Genomic DNA, 25,990 nt, shown 5'->3' with positions numbered 1-25,990 from the left:
TACCAGTCAGGCCAGGAAAGTTATCATCACAAACCTCCTTTCCTGCTAGAAGACGCAAGAAACTGTCGGTCGAGGAGCCCCGGATACAGGTATTATGTAAGAAAAATTGCTGCAAGATGTTGATATGACGAGTGTATGTGGTGGTGGTGGTGGTGGTGGTGTGTGTGTGTGTGGGGGGGGGGGGGGTTGTAGGGGGAAGGGAGAGGCGGCTGGAGGCGGTAGAGGTGGAATAATCCTGTATAATGTATATACAGTGTATAATGAATTTGAATAAATTCACACGCACAATGATAAACGTTATGTATTGCGCTTAGCCAATGTTGCTGGACAGTATTCAGCATATAGTTTTATTTATCGACTTATTTATTTCCAGCGATAGGGTTGGTAGCCCTTTCAGCACAGCTGATTTTCAAAGGGGTCCACTTGACATATATACATATAAGATTCATATAAAAAACAACAACAGCAATAAATACATATTTAAACTTGTACAACATGGGTATGAAATCATTGTAAAAATGAAAAAAAAAATGACTTACTGTCGACAAATTAAGATAATTCGACAAAATTATTTCAGTAGCAATAAAAAAAGATTATACACAAAATAACTTACAGTTATATATTAATATTACATAATCATATCTCAATACCATATATCAAAATAATGGCAGTTATAGAAATAGCCGGACAAAAAGACGATAGAAGTATATGCTCAGAGAACTCAACTTAACACTCGGAATACCTAACCAAAATACTAATTAACATTAACAAAAAATATGTTTGAGTGTGTGTGTGTATATTATGAAGAAGGGGATATCAAAAGCCGGAAACTTGGAACCGGCGACCAAATAATAAATAAAACAATACTTTATGTAATAAAGATATTGAAAATATGAATACAAATATATCAAATTACAACTTAAAAAGTCTGGATCTCATTTTTCATCTTCTTAGAAAAACAATGTATATCTTTAGTGTTCCGGGTGACCAATGACAATGAATTGAATAAACCTGAACTTGCATACAAGAAAAAAAATCTTCTTTTCATAAAATTTGTTTGAGAATTAGGGAGTTTATAACTGTGTCTTCTTGATGAAAGATGTTGTGGTGCAAATCCGTACAAACATCTATGCAACAAAATCACATTTACTCTTTTCCAACAAACATATATTGAATAAATACCTGATTTACTGAACAATATCGAGGTTCTTTCTAAATTATCTACTTTTAAAACAATACGTAAAGCCCTTTTCTGTAAAACGAACAGCCTATTCAAAGTGGACTTTGCAGCATTACTCCATACTGGTGAGCAACAATCCAGATGAGATTGAATGATAGAAAAATAAAATATGTTTGCGACTTTAAAATTCACACAAAAGCGGATTTTCCTCAGTAGGAACAAATTTCCCAAAATTTTCCCTCTTCTATAATCCACGTGAAGTTTCCATGTAAGGTTTGGATCAAATACTACTCCTACAAATATTTACATTTATATACTTCTTTCAATCGTATACCATTTATCTGAAGGATAATAACAGAATCATGAAAATACTCCAACTTCCTTCTTCTACAATTATTATGAAGCGGTGTGCTGGCACTTGAGGAAAAAACAAACAAACAAACAAACAAAAAAACAGACAATCTTCCCTTCCTCTCTCCCTCTCTCCCCAAAACAAACATACAAACAAACAAGCAAACAAACAAAACAAACAAACAAATAGAGGGCCATTATGTGCGTTATGTACTTCCAACTGGTCGGTATACACTGTAGTTCACCCATCTAGTGGAGACCTGAAGAGGTATGTTCAAACAATTTTGAGTGACGTAATAGCTTACATCAAGACCTTCACATGAATCAAAACAACCTACCCCAGAAAAAAAAAGAAAAAAAAAAGAGAAAAAAAATGACCAAAACAAGTGACGTGCTTTTTTTTCTCTCTTTTTTTCAGTGCAATTCCCTGAATAAGGACCTGACAGACCTGTACAATAATTATCTCCGTGGAAAACACTGTGCGGAAAGGTCAAACCTTGAACTTGTGCCACAGCTTGTGGTTGTGGGCGCGCCAACACCGCGCCTCCGGTTTATCTTGAATGGTATAATACTTTGTGATGTTTCAACCAGTAACAATTCAAGAGCGATGTTCTAAAAGATAAAATGATTTAACAGATCAATGGATGAATAAGCAAGGTCGATCAGGTAGGTTGATTGGTCGAATCATCCAATCTGTTTCTAGATGAATCTCGCGGAATCAGTTGGAAATCCGCAACACTTGTTCAGGAAGTAAGGAATCATAATAACGTGGTAGGTAATCACGCAACCGGATCTTCTAGGTATACGAAAACAATCAAACAAACCAAATAAACTGAGAACCCCTCATCCGAAGCTCTCGATCAGGGCTTATAAAAGTCGATAGCCTGCATGTTTAGTTACAATAGTTCGCAGATACCGCTGATATAGCAGACACAGTTACTACTCTCTCGCGATCGGAACAGAAACTCACCAAAATGCTGGACGAGAAGAATTTGATGGAGCCGCGCCAGAAGGTAAGAACTCTTTCACCTGTATTCTAGTGTCTCTATTTAAGCATAGAGGAATGATATAGTTTTGGTTGAAATGAGGCTTCAGGTTGCCAACTTCTATTTTTTTTTTGCGAGATAATGAGAAACTTCTAATGACATACAAAAGAACGTACAATTCTAAGAGGAAATTGCAGGGATCCACCTGTTATTAGGAATTCACGCTTTGTCTAAAATTTTGGATTTCTCAGTTATTTCAAAACCAATTTTCATCAAAAAGCTTTGAATTCCACTTGATATTACGCTCGTAAATGTTTCAAAGGTGGTTTCTAATCATGTTACAAAAAGTTAAAGCTGCATACCCATCTAAACCAGATCTATACCATCCCTTTAACTCATAAACTAACGCTTTTGTCAACTCCATAACCTATTAAGTCTCATAACTCAGAATCACGAATATTTGAAGGTAATAAATGTACCCTATAGCATCGCAAATTTCACCAAAACATTTTGAATAGTTGTTGAATTACATCTCTTATTTCAAATTACTCAACAAAATTCACGAAATTAGGGTGAATGGAGAACTGATATAGCAAAGGCAACATGCATCTCAGAAAATGCAAAAAAAAAAAAAGAGAAAGAAAATGAGAAGGGAGATTTGAAAGAACAATGAATAAAAGTTTTCATTCACATGAATCACATGAATAAAGGTTGTGATAAGTTATGTACTTATAATGTATGTATTGCGCATTGTTGACAGGCATAAAACTTGAATTACAAAAAAAAACATAAATCCATATCTATGACACGATACAAGATTGTTAGATTGCTGTTGGACTATGAGAGGTAGGCCCTATATTTATGATAACATAACAGCCGTTATCAGCCAACGATATCAATTTCAGATTTTGAAAATAAAGCCGGATAAAATCTGTCAAAGTTAGGAATGAATGAATGAATGAATGAATGACTTATTACCAAATTTAAGTTCAAGTTTACAATCACAGATAATTTATACAATCATTGAGGATACGATAATAATAATACAATTAACAGGAATACAAGACATGAAAGTAGAGAATCAAACTTATCAACAATATGAATATGAATATGAAATAACCTTCGTGTTATTTTCTCATACTTGCAATCGATTACATCGTGGGCATTATTGCAGTCAGGGTATCGTTCTACCTTGGCCATCATTGCGCTCTTCTTCAACGTCGCTTTCGCTGCCGCCGTCCTGCTCATCCTAGTCTTCATGTCCAAGAATATGTCATGCGAAGTCGAGCGAGTAGACGGCCCTCTAAGCTCAACAGACAAGGTATGTTTTGTCTGAAGAAGGAACAGTAAGCTGAAAATTAAACCCATGATGATTACGATGTTTTGATGATCTTTACGATTGCTTTTTTCCCCTCAAAATAGTGATAATGCGCATGGATTTTGTGCGTAACAGATGATTAATAAGAAGATTTCATAACATTTCAAACAAGTTTACGATATCATTGGTTTCCATCATTGATTTTCTTCCATCATAACCGGTTCAAATATTATTGATTTTTCATCTTCTTATCATTGTTAATACTTGAATAATGGCAGTATGCGATCACATTGTGATTATGATAATTGTTGTTTACTGGAATATGTGGGACGAGAAAGTAAGGCAATGTGTGTCACCGTTATGGTATTCGTTGTCACCGCTTATTGTCCGACAATATGTTATGAGATGTAGCTATAAGATTCAAGATTGAATATACCTTGTGTGCATATATTGGGGTGGGGGGGGGTGGGGTGTACCAACATAATCATTTTTGGGGAGGGGGTTGGTACATTCGCGATTCATTTTCATGATAGATGTGGGTACAACGTACAAATAATGCTGTATGTGATGCGTGACAGAAATTAGATGGTCATCAATATCTAATCCGCTACTATGTCCGTGTGACGTAATTTTGGGGGTGTATTGTGAGCAACTGTGACATGTATACCAGGGAGGTACCTCCCTGTATATACCGTTCACATTGCCAGTGAAATTACCCGAGCCGCAGGTGTGCAGGAAGGGTCGCTCGAGGTTCGCTGATCCGAAACTAACTTTGTGGTCTGTGATGAACTCTGGTATACCCGTGTATCTTCCCAAGGACAGATAAAGTTACTCCCGCCTATAATTACCTTCCAACTTGAACTTAGCTCTTATATAAAACTAAATGGTCTGGAAAAACGACCACCAATCAGACCCGGATGTTACGAAGCGGGTTGAGTGTACTGACACCTGTAATAATAATTTAAGCGATGGCATGTTTGTTGTTTACAAAGTGAGCATCAAGAAAAAGTGATATCTGTCGATTAAAGAAATAAATAAATCAAAGAATACGATGTTATTCTTTCCCACAGACACGTAACTCGGGACGGATATGATCATCTCAAAATTTGTCAATTCATTTGCTTACATGATATATTTTCAAGGAATCTGCTGATTATTCCTTCAGGTTTTTTTCTTTTCTACACTTCCTTCGAGTTCTGTTTAATCCTCTCGTAAACTGCATTTTCTCATATATTATCATTTCGGAGATATAATTTATCATTGACTCGTTATCTGTTTGAATCATGATTATATTCCTGAAGAGTAGTTCATCATCATTCGTTGGATTAAACTTTGTGTGACTGTTTGACGTAATATCAAACAATGAAACTCTTGAGTTTTATCTCATATTGTTTTATTCTTCTTTTATTGTATTGGAAGCCAATAATCTGGGCCGGGTTCTCATATCGAAACAGGCCTGTCTGACATTGATTGAGAATACAATGTTTTTAGTATAAATCAAGCACAAAATGATAGTAATCAGATCCCGAACCATGCACGCTATACATGCTATAGAGGGTATGAATTTGTTTAGTAACCGTTTTGATTGTACAATTTTTCGACGTTGTTTGCTTTGAATAATGTTGAATATAGGCGTTTCATCGACAAGGGTCCTTCAACCACCACCGCTATGACGAGGATTGTCGGTACGACCACGAGCAGAACGTCCTGGTCATCGACCTCATGGGGGATGGATACGGGGAGAACGCCACCCTAATCTACGATTTCGGACGGGTAAGTTGGCTTGTCGTCACTGGCCATGCTGGCAGCGATCATTTCCGATTGAGCGTGTGCTGTGCGGTGCTATTTGGATTTGAAACAATTATGTAGTGGAAAATTTAAAGATACTGTCTGGATAACATCCTAGAGTTAAAGGCTGTTTTATCCGCTATCACCTAATCTTATCTTAATCTAAAAGCACAATAATGAGGTGCTAAAGGGAAGTGTAACAGCTCTTGTTTCTTTCTTGTTTCTTTTTTTTTTTGTTGCTTTTAAGTTACACTAAAATTGTTAGGGGTGCAAATGTGTGTAAAATTGTGAGTGGCAGGTGATCTAGGGTTGTGTTGTACTCAAGAACGATTTGATCATCGAAAAAGAGGCCTATACCCTATACTGGTCAAACACCTATCCGACTCATTGTGCAAGTTTTTCACCTATACCTCCCTACAGCAATTGATGACCTACCACCTTGTCCACAAGAAGACGTGCTTCGTCGGAGAGCTGGATGAAACGGTCGACGTCCAGGGTATCTCGAACGGAGAAGTCATCGAGGTGAGGAAATTATTGAGTCTTCTTTCATTCATAGAAGCTCTTGTTTATTACAAGAATTTGCAACCGAGTTTCACCCCGTCGCCATCACAATAGTATCATCCTTCTAACAAAAAATATATCACCTATTTTACAAGGTTAGGCCGGTGTCGATCATCCCAAGAGACCGACACCCACGACTCGTACAGCTCACGAGTTCCACATTGGAAAAAGATCCATGAGTCATACTCCTGCAGCCCACAAGACATACAGCTTAGGAGTGCGATACCACGCAAATAAGACCCATGACATGAGTTCGACCGTAGGTAAAAACAGCCCACGAGTTTGACGTGACAACACGGGGTTCGTGGGCCTTTCATGTTTGTAGTTGCTTAGTGACTCGTGGGTTGCACCTGTTAGGCCCACCTCGGTTTCAAAGAAGTAATCTGTTAGTAAGATACGAGAACATGCAAAGTTTGTTCTCCAAGTCTTTTGTGATTGAAGAGAAGTCGTGTTAAGTGATCGTTTGACGTACAAGAACAATGGTTTTATTAAATCTTTGATATTATTATCAGCTAACAGTTCTGCTTGCGTGACCTAGGTACAAATTGTTGTGCGGTTCATTATTACATAGACAAAACCGTACATTTAGTAGCCCAAAGTTTTGATACATTCATAACGTAAGATGGGATGGAAAGATTTTTTCTGAAATTATCACCGAACGCTGCCGAAGTCATCCTGCTTTTTATGCTGCATCCACATATAAAATATGTATGAGGAATTTTTCCCCATACGTGTTTCAATTACTGCATCACATATCTTCCAAAATTTGTACTTTGAAAATGGTCTAAATACTACCACTGTATCAACAAGACATCGTTTTGCTTATGTTCTTATGTTTGTTACACTCCTCACCAACTCCACGTAGCTCCCCGAAACCTCCGGCCGTAACTTTACATCCACCGGGGCGATCCCCTCGGGGTTCCTCGCGACTAGCATGTCGTCGACGGTGACCGCTCTATGTCAAGATTTCACGTCCCTCTGGATCGAGCCCCAGGTCGACCAGGCACACCGGGTCGCACGACAAACAACGACTTCGAGTACGACCACTACGACTACGACTTCCAACGGGAATACCATAGTAACGACAACCACCACCACTACCACGACTGTTCAAAACTGACGTTAAGCTGTAACTCCAGAACATTTTTTACCTCAGCAGTGTTCGGTGTAATAATAGTTTCAGTCCCTGGATGGTTTGTATAGCTTGTACTGGTTTTATAGTGAAGCCAGCCTATGGACAGTAGCTACAGAAATGCATGAATATCATTTACCACATTGGATTGTCTCTATGTATCAGTGGTTGGAAAGTAGTTGATGACATTGTTTGATTTCCATGGTGCTGTTCTCAATAATGTTCCATTCATTTCCTCTTGAGATTCGTCTTACGGGGTCCAGGCAAACAGTGAACACGTTAAGCACTCCATAAGCCGATTAATTGCCTGGTGAGACTTGCAATGCTATCAAAATTAAATGCACATCATTATTTGAAAATGGACATTACGTTTGCAAGAATGAAAAGAAAGGAATGAACATCAAATCAATATGAGAGACAGAGAGATGGATAAAACAAAAGTGATCATGTCTTGCAACTATGGTTGAATAAAGTGTGAGTTCCTCACAAAACTGTATACTCTGTCATGTTTCATAATATCTCGCAAGAAGTTGAAATCTGAATCCCCCATCTCACCCAAAACTATCTCTTTAGCGACCAAACTAGAATAAAACACAAACAAACACCAGACGATTTCGACATGAAGTTAAAAGTAGACATCTCTCAGAAAATAACAGCACTAATGGCGAGGAGGAAAACCCATGGTCAATACTGCCTGACGGGGTCATATCCATGGAGACGACTGAGCCAATCTTTAAAGGGCACGCCTACCGAAGTGATGATGTCACAATATTATGTAATATTTTGCGATGAAATCATACAGGTGCGAGCATGACTGGCAAAAATGTAATGTTCACAGTAATATTCGACTTCGAGCCAGGTGAAGTTGTTTCGAACTAGTTTCAATGAAGATGAATGGCTATGACATCACACTTTGGTACAGTGGACTCCCGTTAGAATGAATTCCTCGGTAAATACACGTGTATTGAAATTTCGATATAACCAAACAAATAAACAATAAAAAAAAAAACCGCACACACACACAGGATAATGTTGCGGTCTGAACTTTTTCGATGTAACCGGAATTTCGTTATAACCGCGTTCGTTATAACGGGAGTACACTGTATTGATAATCTATTGCAGGAATGTAGTATAGACAGCACACTTCCACGTTGGTTCATCTATAGTCAATAGTCAATTTTCTCCCAGTACCTAGAAATAACCTACTATAGTATTCTCTGTCATTTCCATTCTGATTGAAAGTTATAAATGCCAGCAGTTAAACAATAAGAATATAGGAACTTGACTGTTTGCGTCGTATTGTCATGCATGTGCATGACAGTGTGTAGGCATATTTCTGTTGCACGTTGAAATTAACTAAACATGAGTATTGTATATGAATTTATTGTATATACTTTTACACTTCCACGGGATTATCGATTGGGCATTAAATGGAAATACACTTTTCTAATGTACTACAAACAGAGCTATTGTAAGTGAATTCATAATTTGTGTTGTTAATCAGTGTGTGTGTGTGTGTGTGTGTGTGTGCGTGTGTGTGTGTGTTTGCGTGTGTGTGTGTGGGGGGGGGGGGGCGATGAATTTAACTGAGAACAACGAATAGGCCAGGAAATCTTTTAAAGAAGAGAAATGCAGCATCAGACCAGAATTTTACTCGTCTTTCCGCTGGAATTCATTCAGATTTTTGAATACATGTCTTTCCAACATGATTATGATTATAATGCTTTATGCAGGCCTCCAATCTCGATTTATGTGCCTGTTACATCTTATGTGTTGCCTGAACGTTTGCATAGTGTACTAAACCGTCTACAGTTCCGGTTTATTGAGAAGAATAGTGATATCTCCTTATATTTTAGGCTTTATTGCAAAAATGTTATGGTAGGATATTTTGTGATGCAACTGACCTACACATATGCAACTAATGTGATAATTAACTTGAACATCTTTTAAATCACTGCTCCAAAAGGTAAACAGGACCTTCTAACACCACAAATATGGCAAAGTGCAAGGAGAACACTACACCTGTCGGTGTGATCCTCTGCTGACACTGGTTTGTGTCATACCCATGGTGTTAAATCTAACACCGATCTTAAGGCAGTGTAATGCTCGGATACTAGCTGAAGACGACGACGAATGCCACTTTACATTACTTTGTATAGCTTCATTCATTTTTATCAAAGGAAAATCTTCGTCTTCATTTTTCCCGGGGGTAGTAGGCCTACAGCTATGAAACACAACATTTGGTGCGTTAAAAATGTCATACACATGTACAGTGTATTAATTTTGAAGATTCGACATCAATTTGAACATTGGTTGAAAATTCACTTAATACTCCATGATGTCAACTTCCCCGCTCCCTAATTCCTTTTATTCGGTGCCAAGTGAAAATGTCATTTTTACTCTGACAGTTTTATCCCTGTCATTTTTACCTCTGACATTAATTTTTCCCTTGATATTTTCAACCGAACTAAACATTCTAGGTATTTAAACGCTCTCGGGTTGAAGATGCGTCTTTTCTCCCTCTCTATGGAGAATTTTTGACAGAAACTCTAATGAATTTGCTTGTATTACCCCCACCAGGCCGAATTCGCATAGCTTTACTGTACTTCGGTGTGATTTTCGTCTTAAAATTATTCTCTACTACCAAGGGAGCTACTTTGAGTTCTTGATACATTAATTACGAATATAACGTTAACGCCCTATTCAAGCATCTAGTACATGAATAGAAAGCAGTTGCTTAAAAAAAAATGAAATGATGAAAAGAACAATGGGATTTCCCCTACCATCCCCTCCTCCTTTTTTAAATGAGAGGGGTATCATTGTATAAGGCTATGAAAAACAACAACTATAAGAATAGCCATTCCTTCCTCTTCATATGTTCATGAACAATGTTTCCATAAAAGTTTGTATACATCCCGTTGAAATGAGGGAAACTTCCTTCAGCTTACGTAATCATGATACCAAAACAAAATCATTATTAATGCATATTACTAACTTTATAGATAAAAAGAAACACACACAGACATACAGTGAGCCCTCTATTGCATTCAAAGTCTTCGAAAGTGTTCAATCCGTAACAATTGGAAATCCGATCTGTAAAGTTTTTGAAACAATTTTGCACTTAATCATTTCAAACTGATTACACTCACCTGGTTTTGCCAGTATTTCTGTTTCGCATTTGGCTTCTTTTTGTTCGTTCGAATGGTACATGCTGCATTAAAGATTTTCAGGATGTAAGTATTTTGGACATTGGTATTTTTTCTTTCATGTATAGTGTTTTGAAATAATTGTCCATGTTAAAATGACTTTTATATATTTCACGGCCTGCAGCTGGACAGCAGCTTTTAGCTGAAGTTACAGCCTTTAACTTTTATTTCACTTTGATTCAATAAGATAAAAAGTGTTTCATGCAGAGTATTTAGAAGAAGGGCCTATATACCAGTACTCGACAACAGCGTCTTTGCATTTTTTAAAATCTATTCATTTATTTATTTTTTTGCTTAGTTAAATTTAATTACGGCGAGTTTATTTCTGGTCGGGCACTTTGGTCTTCCATACTGAAATCAGCTCATCATAGCTGTTTCTAATTTGTTTTGGTTTCTCTTTAAAAAAAAAAAAACGGGTGAAAATGTTCACTATTGAAGGAGTGAATAACAGAATAGAGTGAGTTTAGAGTGAAATTGGAGTGAATTTTGAGTAAAATTATTTATTTTCACTAATTTTTGAGTGACCACTGGGATCACCCAAAATTGTTTGAGTGATCCCTGAGGTCACTCAAAAATAGGTGAAAAAAAAACATATTTTCACTCCAAATCTAATACGATTCATTCTAAATTCATTCTTTTCTGAAAAGTCACTCCTTCGATCGTGAGTGAATGTTTTCACTCGTTTTTGTTTTTGGTTTTTTTTTTGTTATTGATGCGAGGTGAGACATGACCATGATGACACCAAGGGAAAAAGGAGGGGATGGTAAGGAAGACACAGATATAAGAGAAGTGTTCTACTCTCTTTAAAAAAAAACGAAAAAAAAATCGAGTGAAAATATTCACTCTTGAAGGAGTGAATACAAAAAAGAGTGAATTTAGAGTGAAATTTGAGTGAATTTTGAGTGAAAATGTTCATTTTCACTCGTTTTGGACAATGGAGTGACCTCAGGGATCACTCCTAAATCTTCGAGTGATCCCTGAAGTCACTCAAAATTTCAAACTCAAAATCTCAAAGTTCACTCCAATTTCACTCTAAATTCACTCTTTTTTGTATTCACTCCTTTAAGAATGAATATTTTCACTCGATTTTTTTTAGAGAGTACAAAGTGCACATCACCAAAGAGGTTTATAGGCTAGTTGTCCCTCCCAGACATCATTAAGACCATCGCGGCCATAGTCCACGGCCCTAGAAATTTTAGATGATTAGGTTAGTCACTCTTGGATGCAATATACGCCTTTTTTCAAGAAAGAGAGAATGTTTAAAGGAAACTATTGCTTGTATCACAAATCGGCTGAATATGCCTAACTTGAGATCGATGTGACTCTCAATTTGAATCTTGAATTCATGCTGTGATTGTCTTCTATTCTTTATGGGTTTGAAAAATTATGCTTATTATTTGCAGCATATTGTATGTTTGGAAATGATAACGAATGAACTGAACTCACTTAACTTTTGATTCAGTGAGAACAAACAGAGGGAAGTTTAGAGAGTTCATGTCATGGGGGCACCTGGCTTCGCAATACTACCAAAGAGCCCTTCCCCTTAATCGCATCTGCATAAGGTTTTTTACATTGTTCTCTCGCACAGCAAAGGGAAGTACTTTGCGTTCTTTATATACATGACTGTATATTCAATGCATAAAGACTACCTAGGAATGCCAAAGTAAACTTCTCTTTTCGAGCATGCAAGGAAACATTATTTCAAGGAAATCCGATGCCGGATTTCCCCTATTCAACCTCTCCATTTTTTGTATAATGTGTAAGGTTTTATAATGGAAAAATGGTCCTGACTGATATGAGACAAATCCTTTCATTTTCTCACTGCATAACACTTAACTAAGATTGTTTTCGTCAATTCTCTGAAGTCATATATTACGACCGCTCTGGCGCACTCATTTTATCTGTCACTCCTCCGGTCACCATAGCAACGCGTGATGGACACTGCTTTCAACCAATCTCATTCTTCCTCCATTCCACGTCGCATACAAGTAGTCACATAGCGAGTTTCGCATATCAGTTACAGCTTGGTTGCTGTTGCTTTCAACCAATCTCATTCTTCCTCCATTCCACGTTGCATACAAGTAGTCACATAGCGAGTTTCGCATATCAGTTACAGCTTCTCCGATTTTTTTTTTTTTTTTAGTTCAATCATTTTACGCTCACATACACTTCTTGAATAATTTTCGACAAGAAAGCACCGAATTTTCGTACAGCCATGGCGATCTTGAAATCAATCCTGGTTATTACTGCGGCTTTACTTACCCCGTCGTCGGAGGCAAGCGGTTGTGGGTGCCCTCCGTTCTGGACCCCTTTTGGCGAGAATTGTTACCGGTGAGCGAATTTTTCACTCCTTATATCTCCTACTATTTTTCTTCTCATCGAAATTATCATCAGAGTACCAGTGGGCAAGGGGCAGTTTGAGCTTGTGCTCCCTGTTCCGAGGAGGAAAACTTAAGAGGCATGAGTTACATTTTGAAATAGGTATAGGACCTACTTCCCAAGCTATGAATGGGGGTAATGTTCATTATTATGGAGGTTTGTTAATCACTATATGAAATAAGTTTCGTTCATCCCCAAATCAAAATAACAATACGGTTCGTTATTCACAAATTCCCAATACCTAGATACGTTCGCTAATCCAAAAATGAAACATTCACAGGGTTCGTTGTTCCTTAAATTTTGTGGCGTTATTTCAAAGATTCGTTATTCCAAAAATGAAATGGTTATTCCGAAAGTTCGACAATGTTAATATGAAATAAGTTTCGCCAACGATCCTACTCAATACCGAACCTTTCTTTATGTTCGGAATAACGAACATTCGGAATAGCAAACCTCTTCCATTTTCGGAATTACGAGGCTTCGGAATACCGAACTGTAACCTTATAAATGTCCACACCTCGCAATGTGGCCTTGTGTTTGTATGACACCCTGATCGCCTGATCTGATTCTTTTCGAAAAATGAAATAAAATTTGAATTGAATTGAATTGAATTGAATTGAACTGAATTGAATTGAATTGAACTCTTTGATTAAAGTGAGCTAGCCTGAACGCGGTGTCGCTTTATACATCGCGTGGAGAAAAGATAAAAATAATGAAACTTGCGCGTCTCTATACACAAGAAGATACAAAAATTGTTCACTTGTGCGGGAAGGGGGTGGTGGTGGGCTGGGGATACAGATTTGTCAACTTCACCCTTTCCTCATCATTGATGCGAAGTATTGTTACTGATTTGATTAAAATCATCTTATAGAGATATATTGAATCATTTGCATGGGTTCGTGGTTGATTGTGTCAAAGGTAAATGCTCCCCCTCAATTTGATGGGTATACTAATCTTAATTTTGATGCGGAACCCTTGTAGTCATGGGTTTTCTTCTACATTATTCTCTCGTTTTTCCGTAAGTCAATCCTTTTTTTTCATTTTGTTCGTGTCAGCAGTATGGGCAGACTACAGCAAATTCACAGACTCCCATTCCATGGTCCTGTTACTATCGTTGCAAGCAACATCATAATCATCATAATTATGTTAAGATGATGACAAACATCCTCCTACGTCAAAACTGTATGACTTTCTTTGTTTGCGTCTAGTTGTCATGGTCGTAATGAAACGTGTACCATTCTCTTTATTTACAGTTTCACTCTCCGGAATCTATCCGTAGTATTCTTTTGTTTTAAATTTCATGGAGTAAATTTCTTCTTAAATTGTTACAGATTCTTTACTTTCGAGAACGTGACATGGGATGCTGCAGAGATGCACTGCCGTTCCTTCTCCGTGCCGTGTTCGGAAACGGGGACGTTGCTAAGCCTGGGGCATCTGACTTCACTCCACTCCCAAGAAGAGTTCGACTTCCTCACAGTACTCTACGATACCACTCGAAACAAGAGAGTAAGAATCTTGGGGGCATCACTGTGGTCTAGTGGATAGGAATCTTGCCTTTGAAACGAAGGCCTGAGTTCGAGTCCTACCATAAGTTCTTGGACAAGATGTTTTTACACACGATATAATATTATATCCTTTCATACGACACAGTGGTAGAAATGGGAATACATGTACTTGGCACTGGTGAGTTAATGAATGAACAGTGACAATACAGAAGATGGCACCTTGGGTAGAAGACCTTACTATTAATGTTATTATTACCATTCTGTCCCTTCTCATGGACTATAGCGTTGTTGACAACTCTCCACATGCAACCAAATAAACTGTTACTAGTCAAACAGGTTCCGTGAATACTGGAAAGTTCCTATACCTTAATGGGGGTTCCTTCCGATTATATACATTCCTCTGAATGTAGGTTGACAACATGGAGCTTAAATGTAATTCCATTTTCAATCAATGTCAAATTGCTCTCGATTCTTCAAATTTAATCCATGAACATGCATATATATGACATTTTTTTCGCACCATCATGTGGTGTATAATAGTGGTATGCCGAAAACCCTTTTGAAAAAACATAAAATTAAGATTTCCCTTCGATCAAATTAAAGAATCATACATATCTTCAGAGTCGACATGGCGCTCGACCATGGATATACTACTACGTAGTACGGTGCTCTAGATACCACGTGTAAAAACTTTGACCGTTGAGCGTAATTTCTAATTTTCTGGGGCAACGGTTTGGAATACGGTGCAAATGGACGCCGCTCATCAGTGAAAATATTCAGAGCGAATGTTAAAAGTTCTTATTTTTTGCCATTGTCTTTGGGACGCTTACTATGCAATGCACATTGATCAGCTGATCAGAAATGCCCATAAAGAATAATTATAATTTTTTATTGTTATTGTTATTATCATTGTTGTTATTACAGTAGAAACTCATCTGTAGTGGAAATTCAACTGAAATTGGTTTAAAATTTGGATCTCAATAACCTCCGGAATTTTTAGCTGTTGACGCTACAGCCTTCATCAGCGGATTGACCCGTCTTTGCCTTGATCACGTGACGGTCACTAAGCGGGTCGTAGACTTTCGGAAGTTTGTACCGCCCCCCGTCTTTGTTGAGAGAAGGTTTGTTGGCCCTGATGTAGATTGCTTCCTTAACTCCCCTTTCAAAGTATCGAGGTTCCAGGTCTGGAACCTCCACCTTCTTCAGGTCTACGTGATGGCCTGGCGATTCGATGTGGATGTGTTATGATACTTCCGACATCCAAGGAGGTGGAGCTTGGGCGTCCTATACGTGTCAGCTCAAGTCATGTTTCGCCGATGTATGACTGCCTACAGGCACCTTGGAAGGTCTTCCCTTGGCAAGGAATCCTATACACGGGACCAGTGATGTCCTTGTTGAAGTTGTTAAAGAAACTCGATCCTTTGACTTTAGGGAGTATATGATCTGTCCTCTTAATGGAGTTGTAGAGTCTGTGATGGTGCTGGAATCTTTCTTCTTGGACTGTCTGATCTTATCGAAAGCCATTGAGGATAGCCGCAGTTTGAGAGAGCCTTTTCAATGTGGAGTTTTTCTTCCTCAGATCGTACTCCCTTATGTCAAAGGAGTTTCTGATGCGTTACGTAGGAACTTCAACAAGTTTGACATAAGGGTTCACTTCAAGCCCACTAGGACATTACGCCAGTACTTATTAGTGCCGAAGGACAAAACAGAGAAGAAAGACATCACTGGTCCCGTGTATGGGATTCCTTGCCAAGGGAAGACCTTCAAAGGTGCCTATCAGCAGTCATACATCGGCGAAACAGAACGATCACTTCGGACCAGATTTCTTGAACACAGACGCCCTAGCTCCACCTCCTCGGAAGTATCACAACACATTCACATCGAATCACCAGGCCATCACGTAGACCTGGAGAAGGGGGAGGTTTTAGACAGGGAATCCCGATACTTTGAAAGGGAAGATAAGGAGGCAATCTACATCAGGGCCTACCAACCTTCTCTCAATAGAGACGGGGTGCGGTGCAAACTTCAGAAAGTCTATGACCCGCTTATTGACTGTCACGTGATCAAGGCAAAGACGGGTCATTCCGCTGATAAAGGCTGAAGCGTCAACAGCTAAAAATTCTGGAGGTATTGAGATCAAAAGTTTAACACTATATTCATTAATTATTATTATCATTATTTAATCACGATTTGCTGTCTTCAAACATCTTTAAAAAGGCAATCTTAAACAATCTGTCAACCTTAAAGGATTGTCAGATTTTCCTGGAACTTGACACTTAATTTGTTCTGTGTCTAAATTGGAATGATGTATATGCATGATATTATGTGTGTTGTAATTGTCCCTTTAAATCCCTCTCTTATATTGAGGTGGATACAAGGGTGTGGATTGGTCTCAGCGATCAAGACGTTGAGGGCGCTTGGAGATGGAGCGATGGGTCTGACGTCACTTTCACGTCATGGGGGTCTGGCCAGCCTAACAGCTATGGCGGCAATCAGGACTGTGTGTCGTTCAACCACGAATTCGATTACAAGTGGAACGATCTCCACTGTGGGAGTGAGAACCGGTACACCGTGGAGTCGTTCATCTGCAAACTCCCCCTCTGAAAAGGAGAAGAAGAAGAAGGAGAAGAAATGGCAACGGCCAGTGGGTGGGAGTTGACATCATGGAGCATTAAAGATCCAATAGCGTAGGATACAGCGAAATCCCGTTATATAGGTATTCCCGTTCATTTTTAAGCTTTTCCCATTCAAATTGGTTGTTCAATTTCAATCCGACAAATCTGGAATATGCAGTTCTAGTTTCAAATTCGTATTTTGTCGATCATTTTCAAACAAAGTCAATTCAATTCAGTCATTTGTCACACATTTTCGTCATTCACAATTCAAATTGGTCCGTCACACTTGCTGCACCCGTAACAGCCACTACAGAAAGAGCAATTTCGTCTTTTAGCGATCATTTTCGTCAATTTTTCCTTCAAATTTGTCATATCTTTTCTGTTATGATTTTTTCGTTACAAGGGTATTTTTTCCTGCAAGCGTTCACTTTTCCACATTTTTTTTTTTTGGAGTAAAATACACACACATGCACCACATATCCCACCCATAAAATACACACACACACACACATACAAACACATCTTAATCAGAGTACACACGGAGAAAGACATGTATAACCACAAACACACACACACACACACACACACACACACACACAACAGTCATCAACTATTTCCAGGCACATTAAGACTGAAGACAATTACAGTCAAACCTGCCTATAGCGGCCACCCAAGGGAGACGGAAAAAGTGGCCGTTATAGACACATGGCCGCTATAGACAGGTAATCCAACTTTGTGTGCATTGCTTGCATGTACATGTATCATCGTTGTATCCTTCCATGTACATGTATGTGTGTACGTATGCATACACCGTGTGTTTCATGCATTTAACCATGCCGGTGTATTATGAAATTGTTGCACGGTAGTATTATGTATTGTCATGAAGAAAGCTAAACACTAGTGCATTATTATGACTGAATGAGGGATGAATGCAGCGGTGGCGATCACTGAACGTTGCCCGCTACAAAGCAGAAACACACGCTGAATTATCGGCTCGGCTACGGCTCCATTCGGTTTTTGGCCGTTATAGACAGGATAAAATCTACCGCGGGAAACAAAATTTGGGGCCGCTGGCCGCGTTAGACAGGTGGCCGCTATACACAGGGTCTTTAACAGTAGGCTTTTCTCTCGTTTTTTTTCAGTGGCCGCTATAGACGGGTGGTCGCTTTAGACAGGTACCGCTAAGGCAGTTTTGACTGTACTTTACATGTAAAGCAGGGGCCGCGGAAGCGGGGGGGGGGGGAGGGGAAGCAGCCCCCCCCCCCCCCACACACACACACACTTTTGGTTCGTGGGAAAAAAAGAAAAGAAAAAAAGAGGAAAAATCGTTGAAAAATTCACAACATTCATAAATTTCAATTTCCAAAGATTCCGCCCTTACATAAAGTTTCCGTCTAAGCACCGGCGTAACAAAGGTATAGGGGCGACGGGGGCGGTCGCCCCCTTTAGATTCTGAATAATTCTTAGTGCGGAAGACTTATCACTTACATTCCGAAAAATCAAAAGTTTAATTCCCTCGTGTACAAGGGGATTATCCTCTTTTAATCAACCTTTTCCTCTCTCAGTTCTCCCGATCAATTTGTTTCCCTAATCTCCCACATATTCCATCAGGTACGCGTATACGAGATATCCAAATTTCAACTTTAAAAAGGCAAAAGCTCCCTCGTACGTGAAGGGTGCGGGGATAGCACTCTCCCACGCTTTCTCCCTGCCCCCCCCCCCCGCACTGCAATCAGAAATTACAGAATCTCTTATCCCCCCCCCCCATATCATCCTGCTATGTCTTCTTCCACAGACTTGCACTTCTCTGATTGACAAATTTCCAGATTTTCCAACAGAATCGTGCGCCAGATTGTTGAATTTAAGTTCAAAAAATGAAAAAAAAAATACTCCCTCAGGCGAATATGGGAGGGGTATCTTGCCACCCTCCCGTTGATTGGTCTCCTCTATTAACTTAGTAAATTTTTGGGAATGACAATTTCTGAATTTCAGACAAAAAGTGTACTTCAGATTGCTTTATTTCAATTCTAAAAACGCAAAAGCTCCGTCGAGCGGGAGGGGGCACCCCCCTCCCACACCCTCCCCCTCTACCTCATTAGACTTTGTACATACACACAGATGTGGAATAAGAGCTAAATGCCGTGATTTTTCTATTAACAATTCCCTAAAAAAAAAGCCATAATTATTTCCATTTTTTTTTTGGGGGGGGGGAGCTAGAAAAAAAAACCCTCCAAGTATTGCACCAAAAGTTTGCACCAGATCACTGAATTTCAGGTCTGAAAATGTAAAATCACCTTTGTGTGGGAGGAGGAATATCCCTTACGTACACCCTCGTGTGCATGCCTTTTCTGTTTGACTGCTTAACTGATAGCGTCCATGACATTCATTGTTAGAATTAATACAAGAAGTTTATTTAAAGATTTAATGCTACCAATTTATAGGCAAATTGTTCAATAATAATCCACATAAAAATATCCTGCTACCTTAAACATGTGGGGCCGTTTCAAGTCGATGAAACACGCAAAAACTTGCATCAAACTGCACCATTTACAACATCGAAAAGCAAAAAGTTCTCACTGTGGGAGGGGGGACACCCCCCCCCCTCCCACACCCTCCCCCTCTCGCTCGCTCCAATCGCTCGGGCTCCCTCGCATGTAACTCACCCCCTCCCCCAAAATCATATCCTGGCTACACCGGTGCGTCTAAGCGGGGGGGAGGGGGGGGGGGGGAGGTCTTGACCTTTATACCTCCCTCCGGTCCCGCAACCCCCCCCCCCCCCCCCCAAACTGAAAAACGTTCCGCGGCCCCTGTAAGGGGGGGGGGGGGAGTTACAGTTAAAGCCTGTTTTATCAAACGTGAAAAAATAAAATACATTCACTTCCTAGCCGTTTCATTTTGTGTGTTTGTATGGGTGCGCAAGCATGTGTTTGTGTATGTGTGTATGTCTTTTTGTGTATGGAGGTGGGATACACTTGTGTTTATCAACGTTTATGTTACTCTTAATATGAAGATTATTGAACTGGTGTAGGGAAAAGGAAATTACCAAGAAATCACAACAGAAAAGATATGAGACGAATTTGAAGGAAAGTATGGCGAAAATGATCGCGAAAAGACGAAAAAGAGAAATCGCCTAGGCTGTCTTGTGTGCAGCGAGTGTGATGGACGAATTTGAACAGTAAATGACGAAAATGGGTGACAAAATGACTAAATTGAATACACTTTGTTCAAAAATTTGATTTGATTTGATTTATTTCTGCTTAATTCCATTATATCAGAAATCATTTATGACAAACAGTATATCGACACATAGTTTTTATAGTACAAAAAAAAAACAACAAATACAAACAGCTTAGGGAACTTGAACAGAAGGGTTTCCAAAATAAGCCGAGGCTTGACGGTATGGAGACCCCATATCTAACTTAGCTACTCTGGATAGAATAAGAGATAGAGAGAGGGAAGGGTAGGAGGAAAGGGAAAATTACAGAATGGATGTGTACCACTCCAACTACTTTACAATGATAGTTATGATAAAAAATGAGTCTGCTATTAAAGTTAACACGTTCAGGGGGCTTTGCCGTAGTACGTAATGACCGAATATGCACTATGAAAAATAATAATGATAGTAATGATCGACAATAATGATAGTAATGATCGACAAAAGACGAATTTGAATCTGAGATTGGCCTATTTTTCAGATTTTTCTGGACGAAATTTAACTACAAATCTCTAAGCTGAATGAAAAAAATGAAAATAAAAATGAAGGGGAAAACCTATATCCTGTATATCAAACAAGTTCCGAGTGATATTTTTTTTTTTCGGTATATTCGAATCCTCGTTGTGCCCGAACGCGTTGGAAAAGTAACCGTTTAAAAACGCGCTCTTGTACAATCGGGTTGTTCATCGTATAATGATATGACGGAGGCCATCGAGGAACAGAGAAAACAGTTCTAGGACATGCTCGCGATTATGAAACATAAGATGAAATGTATATTAAAGCCTATCGACTGATCGACAGATCATAGACTTTTTTTGTTTTGTTTTGTTTATAGCTGAGTTGATTTAATTCTAGCATACGACCTCATACCAGTAGTATTTCAGTTTTGACATGTAATTCAATTTCTCTCAATTCAAAAGGTGCGTAAACATCGTGGTAAAGGGGTATATAACTGAGAGGTTAATGTTTGAGAACGTAGTGAATTTTAGCAAATATTAGGTTCTGGCAGTTGCGATCAAACGTGAAAACAGTCGTCTTTGTTGCAAAAAGTCTTTCTTTTCACAGAGGACTTTTGGACGTGTTCACAATTTCTGACGTTGACCTTATAACATAATAAACTACTTATTAAACAGTAGTTTCTGGTTTTCAAACAGCGTGTGATTTTGCCCGCTGTTTAGTTCCGTTTAAAACAAAAGTGTCGTTATATCCCCACAAATTCGTCTTTGTTTTTCTTGTTTTTTAAGCCTCAAAACCATCTCTTTCTTAATAAAAGAAACTTCGAATTTCCAATAGGTAACACGCACCAATTGGGACTGGACGATTTCGCTCATTATAAGCGGATTCTCTTTCTATCCGATCTCGCTGTGACGGGATTCCTCGAGAATATCTGTAACGAATCTTGTGTATTTATCACAAATCTGTGCGTGTGTAAGTATAGTCCTACACATAAACCCGAAGAATTTCCGACTGGAATAGACTAACACCAATGAGCGTAAGCGTCAATGCACAGTTATGACCTGTGCTTTTTGGTGATTTTTAAGTTTACCCCAGAGGGGAGCGACAGAATCGGGAGACCCGCGACTCCCAATGCCACGGGGTCGTCGAAGTTACTTTTCACTACACATGCTGAAATTGATATCAATTCTTCAAATACATGACATTATTGTACCGTAGCATCATGTTGTGTAGTTCTTATTGTTTGCCTCTTGAAGTTGTTGAAAGATTTTTGTTTGAAATGAATTATAAAAGCATTCGTAAACAAACAATAGATTTGTCTGTGCCGACTTTGTAGTGTCTGTTTCCTATAAATGCTGGTTTAATTACAAAGTTCCGAGGTTTTATGGCTCCTTTTAATAATCTTTAGACTTCTCGTGAGGCTCTGAACGTGCTAAAATTTTCGAAATCTAAAATTGTTTGTTGAACTGATCAGTTCTTCACTAGAAAAGACAGATGAGTTTACTTCATGGTACATGACAGTATACATGATATTGAATGTATGTTTACTTTGTGGAATTGTTACTCTCATTAAATCACATTTTAATTGACAATCACTCATGACAGCCGCACTTTTTCGTTGGTCGTTGCAATTTTACATTATCTAAAAAAAAATGGAATGAATATAAAACTGGATATATCCATGGTTGGATATGAATTTGGTTTATTCTTTAGCAATCGATATCATGTGAGAAATGTCTCTCAATCATCATTACACATCCAACTTTGGAATAACTACTCTGTCATCGTTTTTTTTTTCTTGTAATAAGGCTTCCAATGTTATGAATCATGCTTAGACCAGACATCAAACTCCAAAGCTGATTAATTTAAAGAGAATCCAGGTGATCGATTCACTTGGGATGCTTGGTAGCATATACAGTGCACTGTAACGAACACAGTTATATCGTCTTTCTCATTATAACAAATTTCTCGTTACAACGACGTAAAAAGTTACGTGCATGTATGTGCCAAAATTATCTTTCTATACTTTACTGTTCGGTTATAACGGAATGCATTGTATGAGCACAAAAGTGCCGTGTCCCAATGTGTTGTGAAACGACACTGAGCAATATATTGATTAAAAATATATATAATTTCATATGCTCCCATGTGTGTGAAATATAAATATGAATAAAAAACAATATATATAATACATATATAATAAACAATCATGTATATAATATGTATGTATATATCATATTATATATGTATTTATATAATGTTGTTCTCCAAATCCGAATTCATTCCGACACACATGCACAAAGTAATTCATGAATTCACTTCAATAGATCTATTTTGTATACATTCAGCAAAATGCATTTCCGTGTAATGCCAAATTAAAATGTGCATTAAAATGCGGAAGTGTAGAAGAATGTTTGACTTTATGGACAATATTCACGCTCAATAGGCCTAAGACTCCAACGTGCAACAAAAACAGACCTTCAGCATAGGCATACATGAAAATTACAACGCAAACAGTCAACTGTTCTTCTATTTCTTTGAACTGCACGGCATTCATAGCTTTGATTAAGAAGTAAGCATTTACAAGTACTTCGTTTTCCTCTTTGTCATCGATTCACCACATTAAAGGGGAAATTCAGTCCAAATATAAGTCAGTTTGATAAGAAAGAATAAAATATTACGAGTCCAATGGTAAAATAATTATGATCAAAATCGGGTGATAAATAAGGAAGTTATGACATTTTGAAACAGTATACCTGAACGGTCAATATGAATATGCAAATGGCAAAGTGAGCATGTCATACCCTCACAACTTGCCATAATAGTAGTTTGTGCATAAAATGTTGAAATTTCCTGTTTTTCATTCAAACGCAATTATGCCCGAGGCTCAAGTCCTGATAATGTCTACCTGATCACTATTCGGAAGTTGTTCAACCAGGAATAACATCATGTTTCCGACTTCAATGACAGAAACATTGAATTTTCATCATTTTTTTCACGATCAATGGAAAATTGTGAGGTTATGACATGATGAGCCTAGTCATTTCCATATTCATATCCATTGTACGAGAACTGTTTTGCAGAAAGTAGCAAACTTCACAATTTCATTACCTCCTTATTTTTCATGATTTCAGTCAATCTTTTTTTTTACCGCTGAACTAGTAAGATTTTATTCTTTTTTTTTTGGACTGGACTTCCCTTTTAATAACTTCTTATTCTTTCTCTTCATGACAGTCTATATAATTGTGTGCTAGCAACGTAAATACTGCTTGTAGATTTTATCAGTTGATAAATAATCGATGCTTATGATTTTCTGTGTTTTAATGTGTACGTTATATTGAGGAACCGTTATAATGAGGTAATGTTTGTTTGGTTTTTATTTCTGCCTCTTTGTTAAATCACACACAACAAAAGAATATATGCATTTTGAAAATAACATACACGACGCATAAGGCTTAGCTTACTGTCTTACAAATTGATTAAAGATACATACATTTCGCGTGACCATTAGAGTATCGATGCATAAGGTGTATAGCATATCAATATCACAAATAAATTCAGAAGGAAATCGTGAAAATAACAATTGTAAATTAACTAGGTGATGACTGATCATTCATTCGGAATATATTATGTCGTTACAATAACCAAAATTTGAAAAAAAAAGAAAAATAGAGAAAAGGGCGATTTAAATGAATTTGATTTGGGAATTGTGTATTTCTAGAAAATAACTGCAATAACAGAAAAGTCAGAGGCTGCGATCATAAGTAGACCTTAAATTCGAACTTAAATAGAAATGTCGGTTGTCCCATTGCACAACGACTTCGATCATTATGACAGGGTTTCACTGTATTGGCCTACTCAAATAAAGACACAAAGACTCGGATGTACGGAATTCTTTACCCGAATATTATCAGATACATTGTAGTGCCTCTTCTCCGTTTTCTGCCAAGACTTAAATGAAGGAGCACTAACTACTAAAATACAATCATGAATCGATTGTAATGTCGAGACCTGATAATGTTTTAGCTTTTTTCTGTACATAGGTTGAACAAATTTCCCCTCTCAGCAATGACATTCTTACTTTGCAATTAAAGTAAAAACTCCCAATTATTCAGTTCAGTTCAATTCAAATGAGATTTTATTTCTAATGACACTTTTTTGTTGATACAAGTTCAGGGAGAAAAAGAGTACAATGTATTACAACAAAATGTAAATACGTATGTCATGTGAAACTAATGTTCAAAATAATTGTGTTGATGGTGCAGTATATCCAGACTGCACAATCACATTTTGCAAGCAATGTCCAAATATAATTATGCAGTTTCCTTGAAATCATAAGACATACAAAACATTATCCTGATTACATTTATTTTCTGAGCCCTCCACGCCCATACGTCTGTATTTTTAGCTCACCTGAGCCGAAGGCTATTTAGTGAGCTATTGCGATCGCTCTTCGTCCGGCGTCCGTCGTCCGTCTTGCGTCGTGTCTACATTTTCATCTTCTTTTTGAAAACCCCAAGACCGATTTTCACCAAACTTTGGCAGGTATTATTCCTAGGGGAATAGAATCTCAATTTGTTAAGATGGGCACCATGACCCACCTGGGGGCCCCAGGGGGCCTGCCCCCCCCCCCCCCCCAAAAAAAAAAAAGAAAAAGAAAAAGAAAAACAATAAGGAATCTTTAAAAAATAATCTTCTCCAGAACCAGAAGTGATAAAGCTAAGTTAATACTATGAGTTAGTACATTGATGACTGTAGTTTCAAGTTTGTTCATGGCGGAATCAGGGGTGCCCCCTTGGCACCTAGGGGAGGGGTCCTAATGGGGGCCTAAATTATACATTTTTATCTTCTTCTTGAAAACCTCACTACAAATTTTCATCAAACTTGGCAGGTAGCATCCCCAGGGGGATAGGATCTCAGTTCCTTCAAATGGCCACCACGCATCACCTGGTGGCCCCAGGGGCCCCAACCCACCCCAGGAATCTTTAAAGATCTTCTCTAAAACCAGAAGTGATATAGCTTAGTTGATACAATGAGTTAGTAGGTCTGTATTGATGACTGTTGTTACAAGTTTGCTCATGGTGGAGTCAGGGGTGACCCCCACCCCCCTTGGGACCCAAGGGAGGGGGGTAGGATGGGTCCAAATGGAGACTTAAATTGTACATGTTTATGCTCTTCTTGAACACTCCTTGATGAATTCTTCACCGAACTTGGCAGGTAGCATGTGTAGGGGGTGAGGATCTCAATTTGTTCAACTAGGCACCATGCTCCCCTTGGGGGCTAACATTTAACATCACTT

General features: G+C 38.3%; 2 protein-coding genes across 2 annotated transcripts; both read left to right on the top strand.

Moving 5' to 3' along the window:
- The first annotated feature begins 2,505 nt into the window (after positions 1 to 2,505).
- On the top strand, positions 2,506 to 7,304 carry LOC139709101 (uncharacterized). Its single transcript, XM_071621063.1, has 5 exons — positions 2,506 to 2,544; positions 3,692 to 3,838; positions 5,468 to 5,608; positions 6,044 to 6,145; positions 7,050 to 7,304. The coding sequence occupies exons 1-5, from the start codon at positions 2,506 to 2,508 to the stop codon at positions 7,302 to 7,304; spliced, it is 684 nt and encodes a 227-aa protein (XP_071477164.1).
- Positions 7,305 to 12,657: 5,353 nt separating this feature from the next.
- LOC139709100 (echinoidin-like) lies at positions 12,658 to 17,010 on the top strand. Its single transcript, XM_071621062.1, has 3 exons — positions 12,658 to 12,853; positions 14,233 to 14,407; positions 16,774 to 17,010. The coding sequence occupies exons 1-3, from the start codon at positions 12,738 to 12,740 to the stop codon at positions 17,008 to 17,010; spliced, it is 528 nt and encodes a 175-aa protein (XP_071477163.1). The 5' UTR covers positions 12,658 to 12,737.
- Positions 17,011 to 25,990: the final 8,980 nt, after the last annotated feature.

Source organism: Diadema antillarum, unplaced genomic scaffold (genome assembly GCF_040938485.1).
Source record: "Diadema antillarum isolate AM-2024a unplaced genomic scaffold, OU_Dant_1.0 seq00001406_RagTag, whole genome shotgun sequence".
NCBI classification, from domain to species: Eukaryota; Metazoa; Echinodermata; class Echinoidea; order Diadematoida; family Diadematidae; genus Diadema; species Diadema antillarum.
This window is presented reverse-complemented; position numbering and strand designations above follow the sequence as displayed.

Bases quoted from the DNA above. Each gene is read 5' to 3' on its own strand.
- LOC139709101 (XM_071621063.1), top strand. From the start codon at position 2,506: ATGCTGGACGAGAAGAATTTGATGGAGCCGCGCCAGAAG. The intron at 2,545-3,691 runs GTAAGAACTCTT...GCATTATTGCAG, and splicing joins TGATGGAGCCGCGCCAGAAG to TCAGGGTATCGTTCTACCTT. The intron at 3,839-5,467 runs GTATGTTTTGTC...TGTTGAATATAG, and splicing joins CTCTAAGCTCAACAGACAAG to GCGTTTCATCGACAAGGGTC.
- LOC139709100 (XM_071621062.1), top strand. From the start codon at position 12,738: ATGGCGATCTTGAAATCAATCCTGGTTATTACTGCGGCTTTACTTACC. The intron at 12,854-14,232 runs GTGAGCGAATTT...AAATTGTTACAG, and splicing joins TTTGGCGAGAATTGTTACCG to ATTCTTTACTTTCGAGAACG. The intron at 14,408-16,773 runs GTAAGAATCTTG...TCTTATATTGAG, and splicing joins ATACCACTCGAAACAAGAGA to GTGGATACAAGGGTGTGGAT.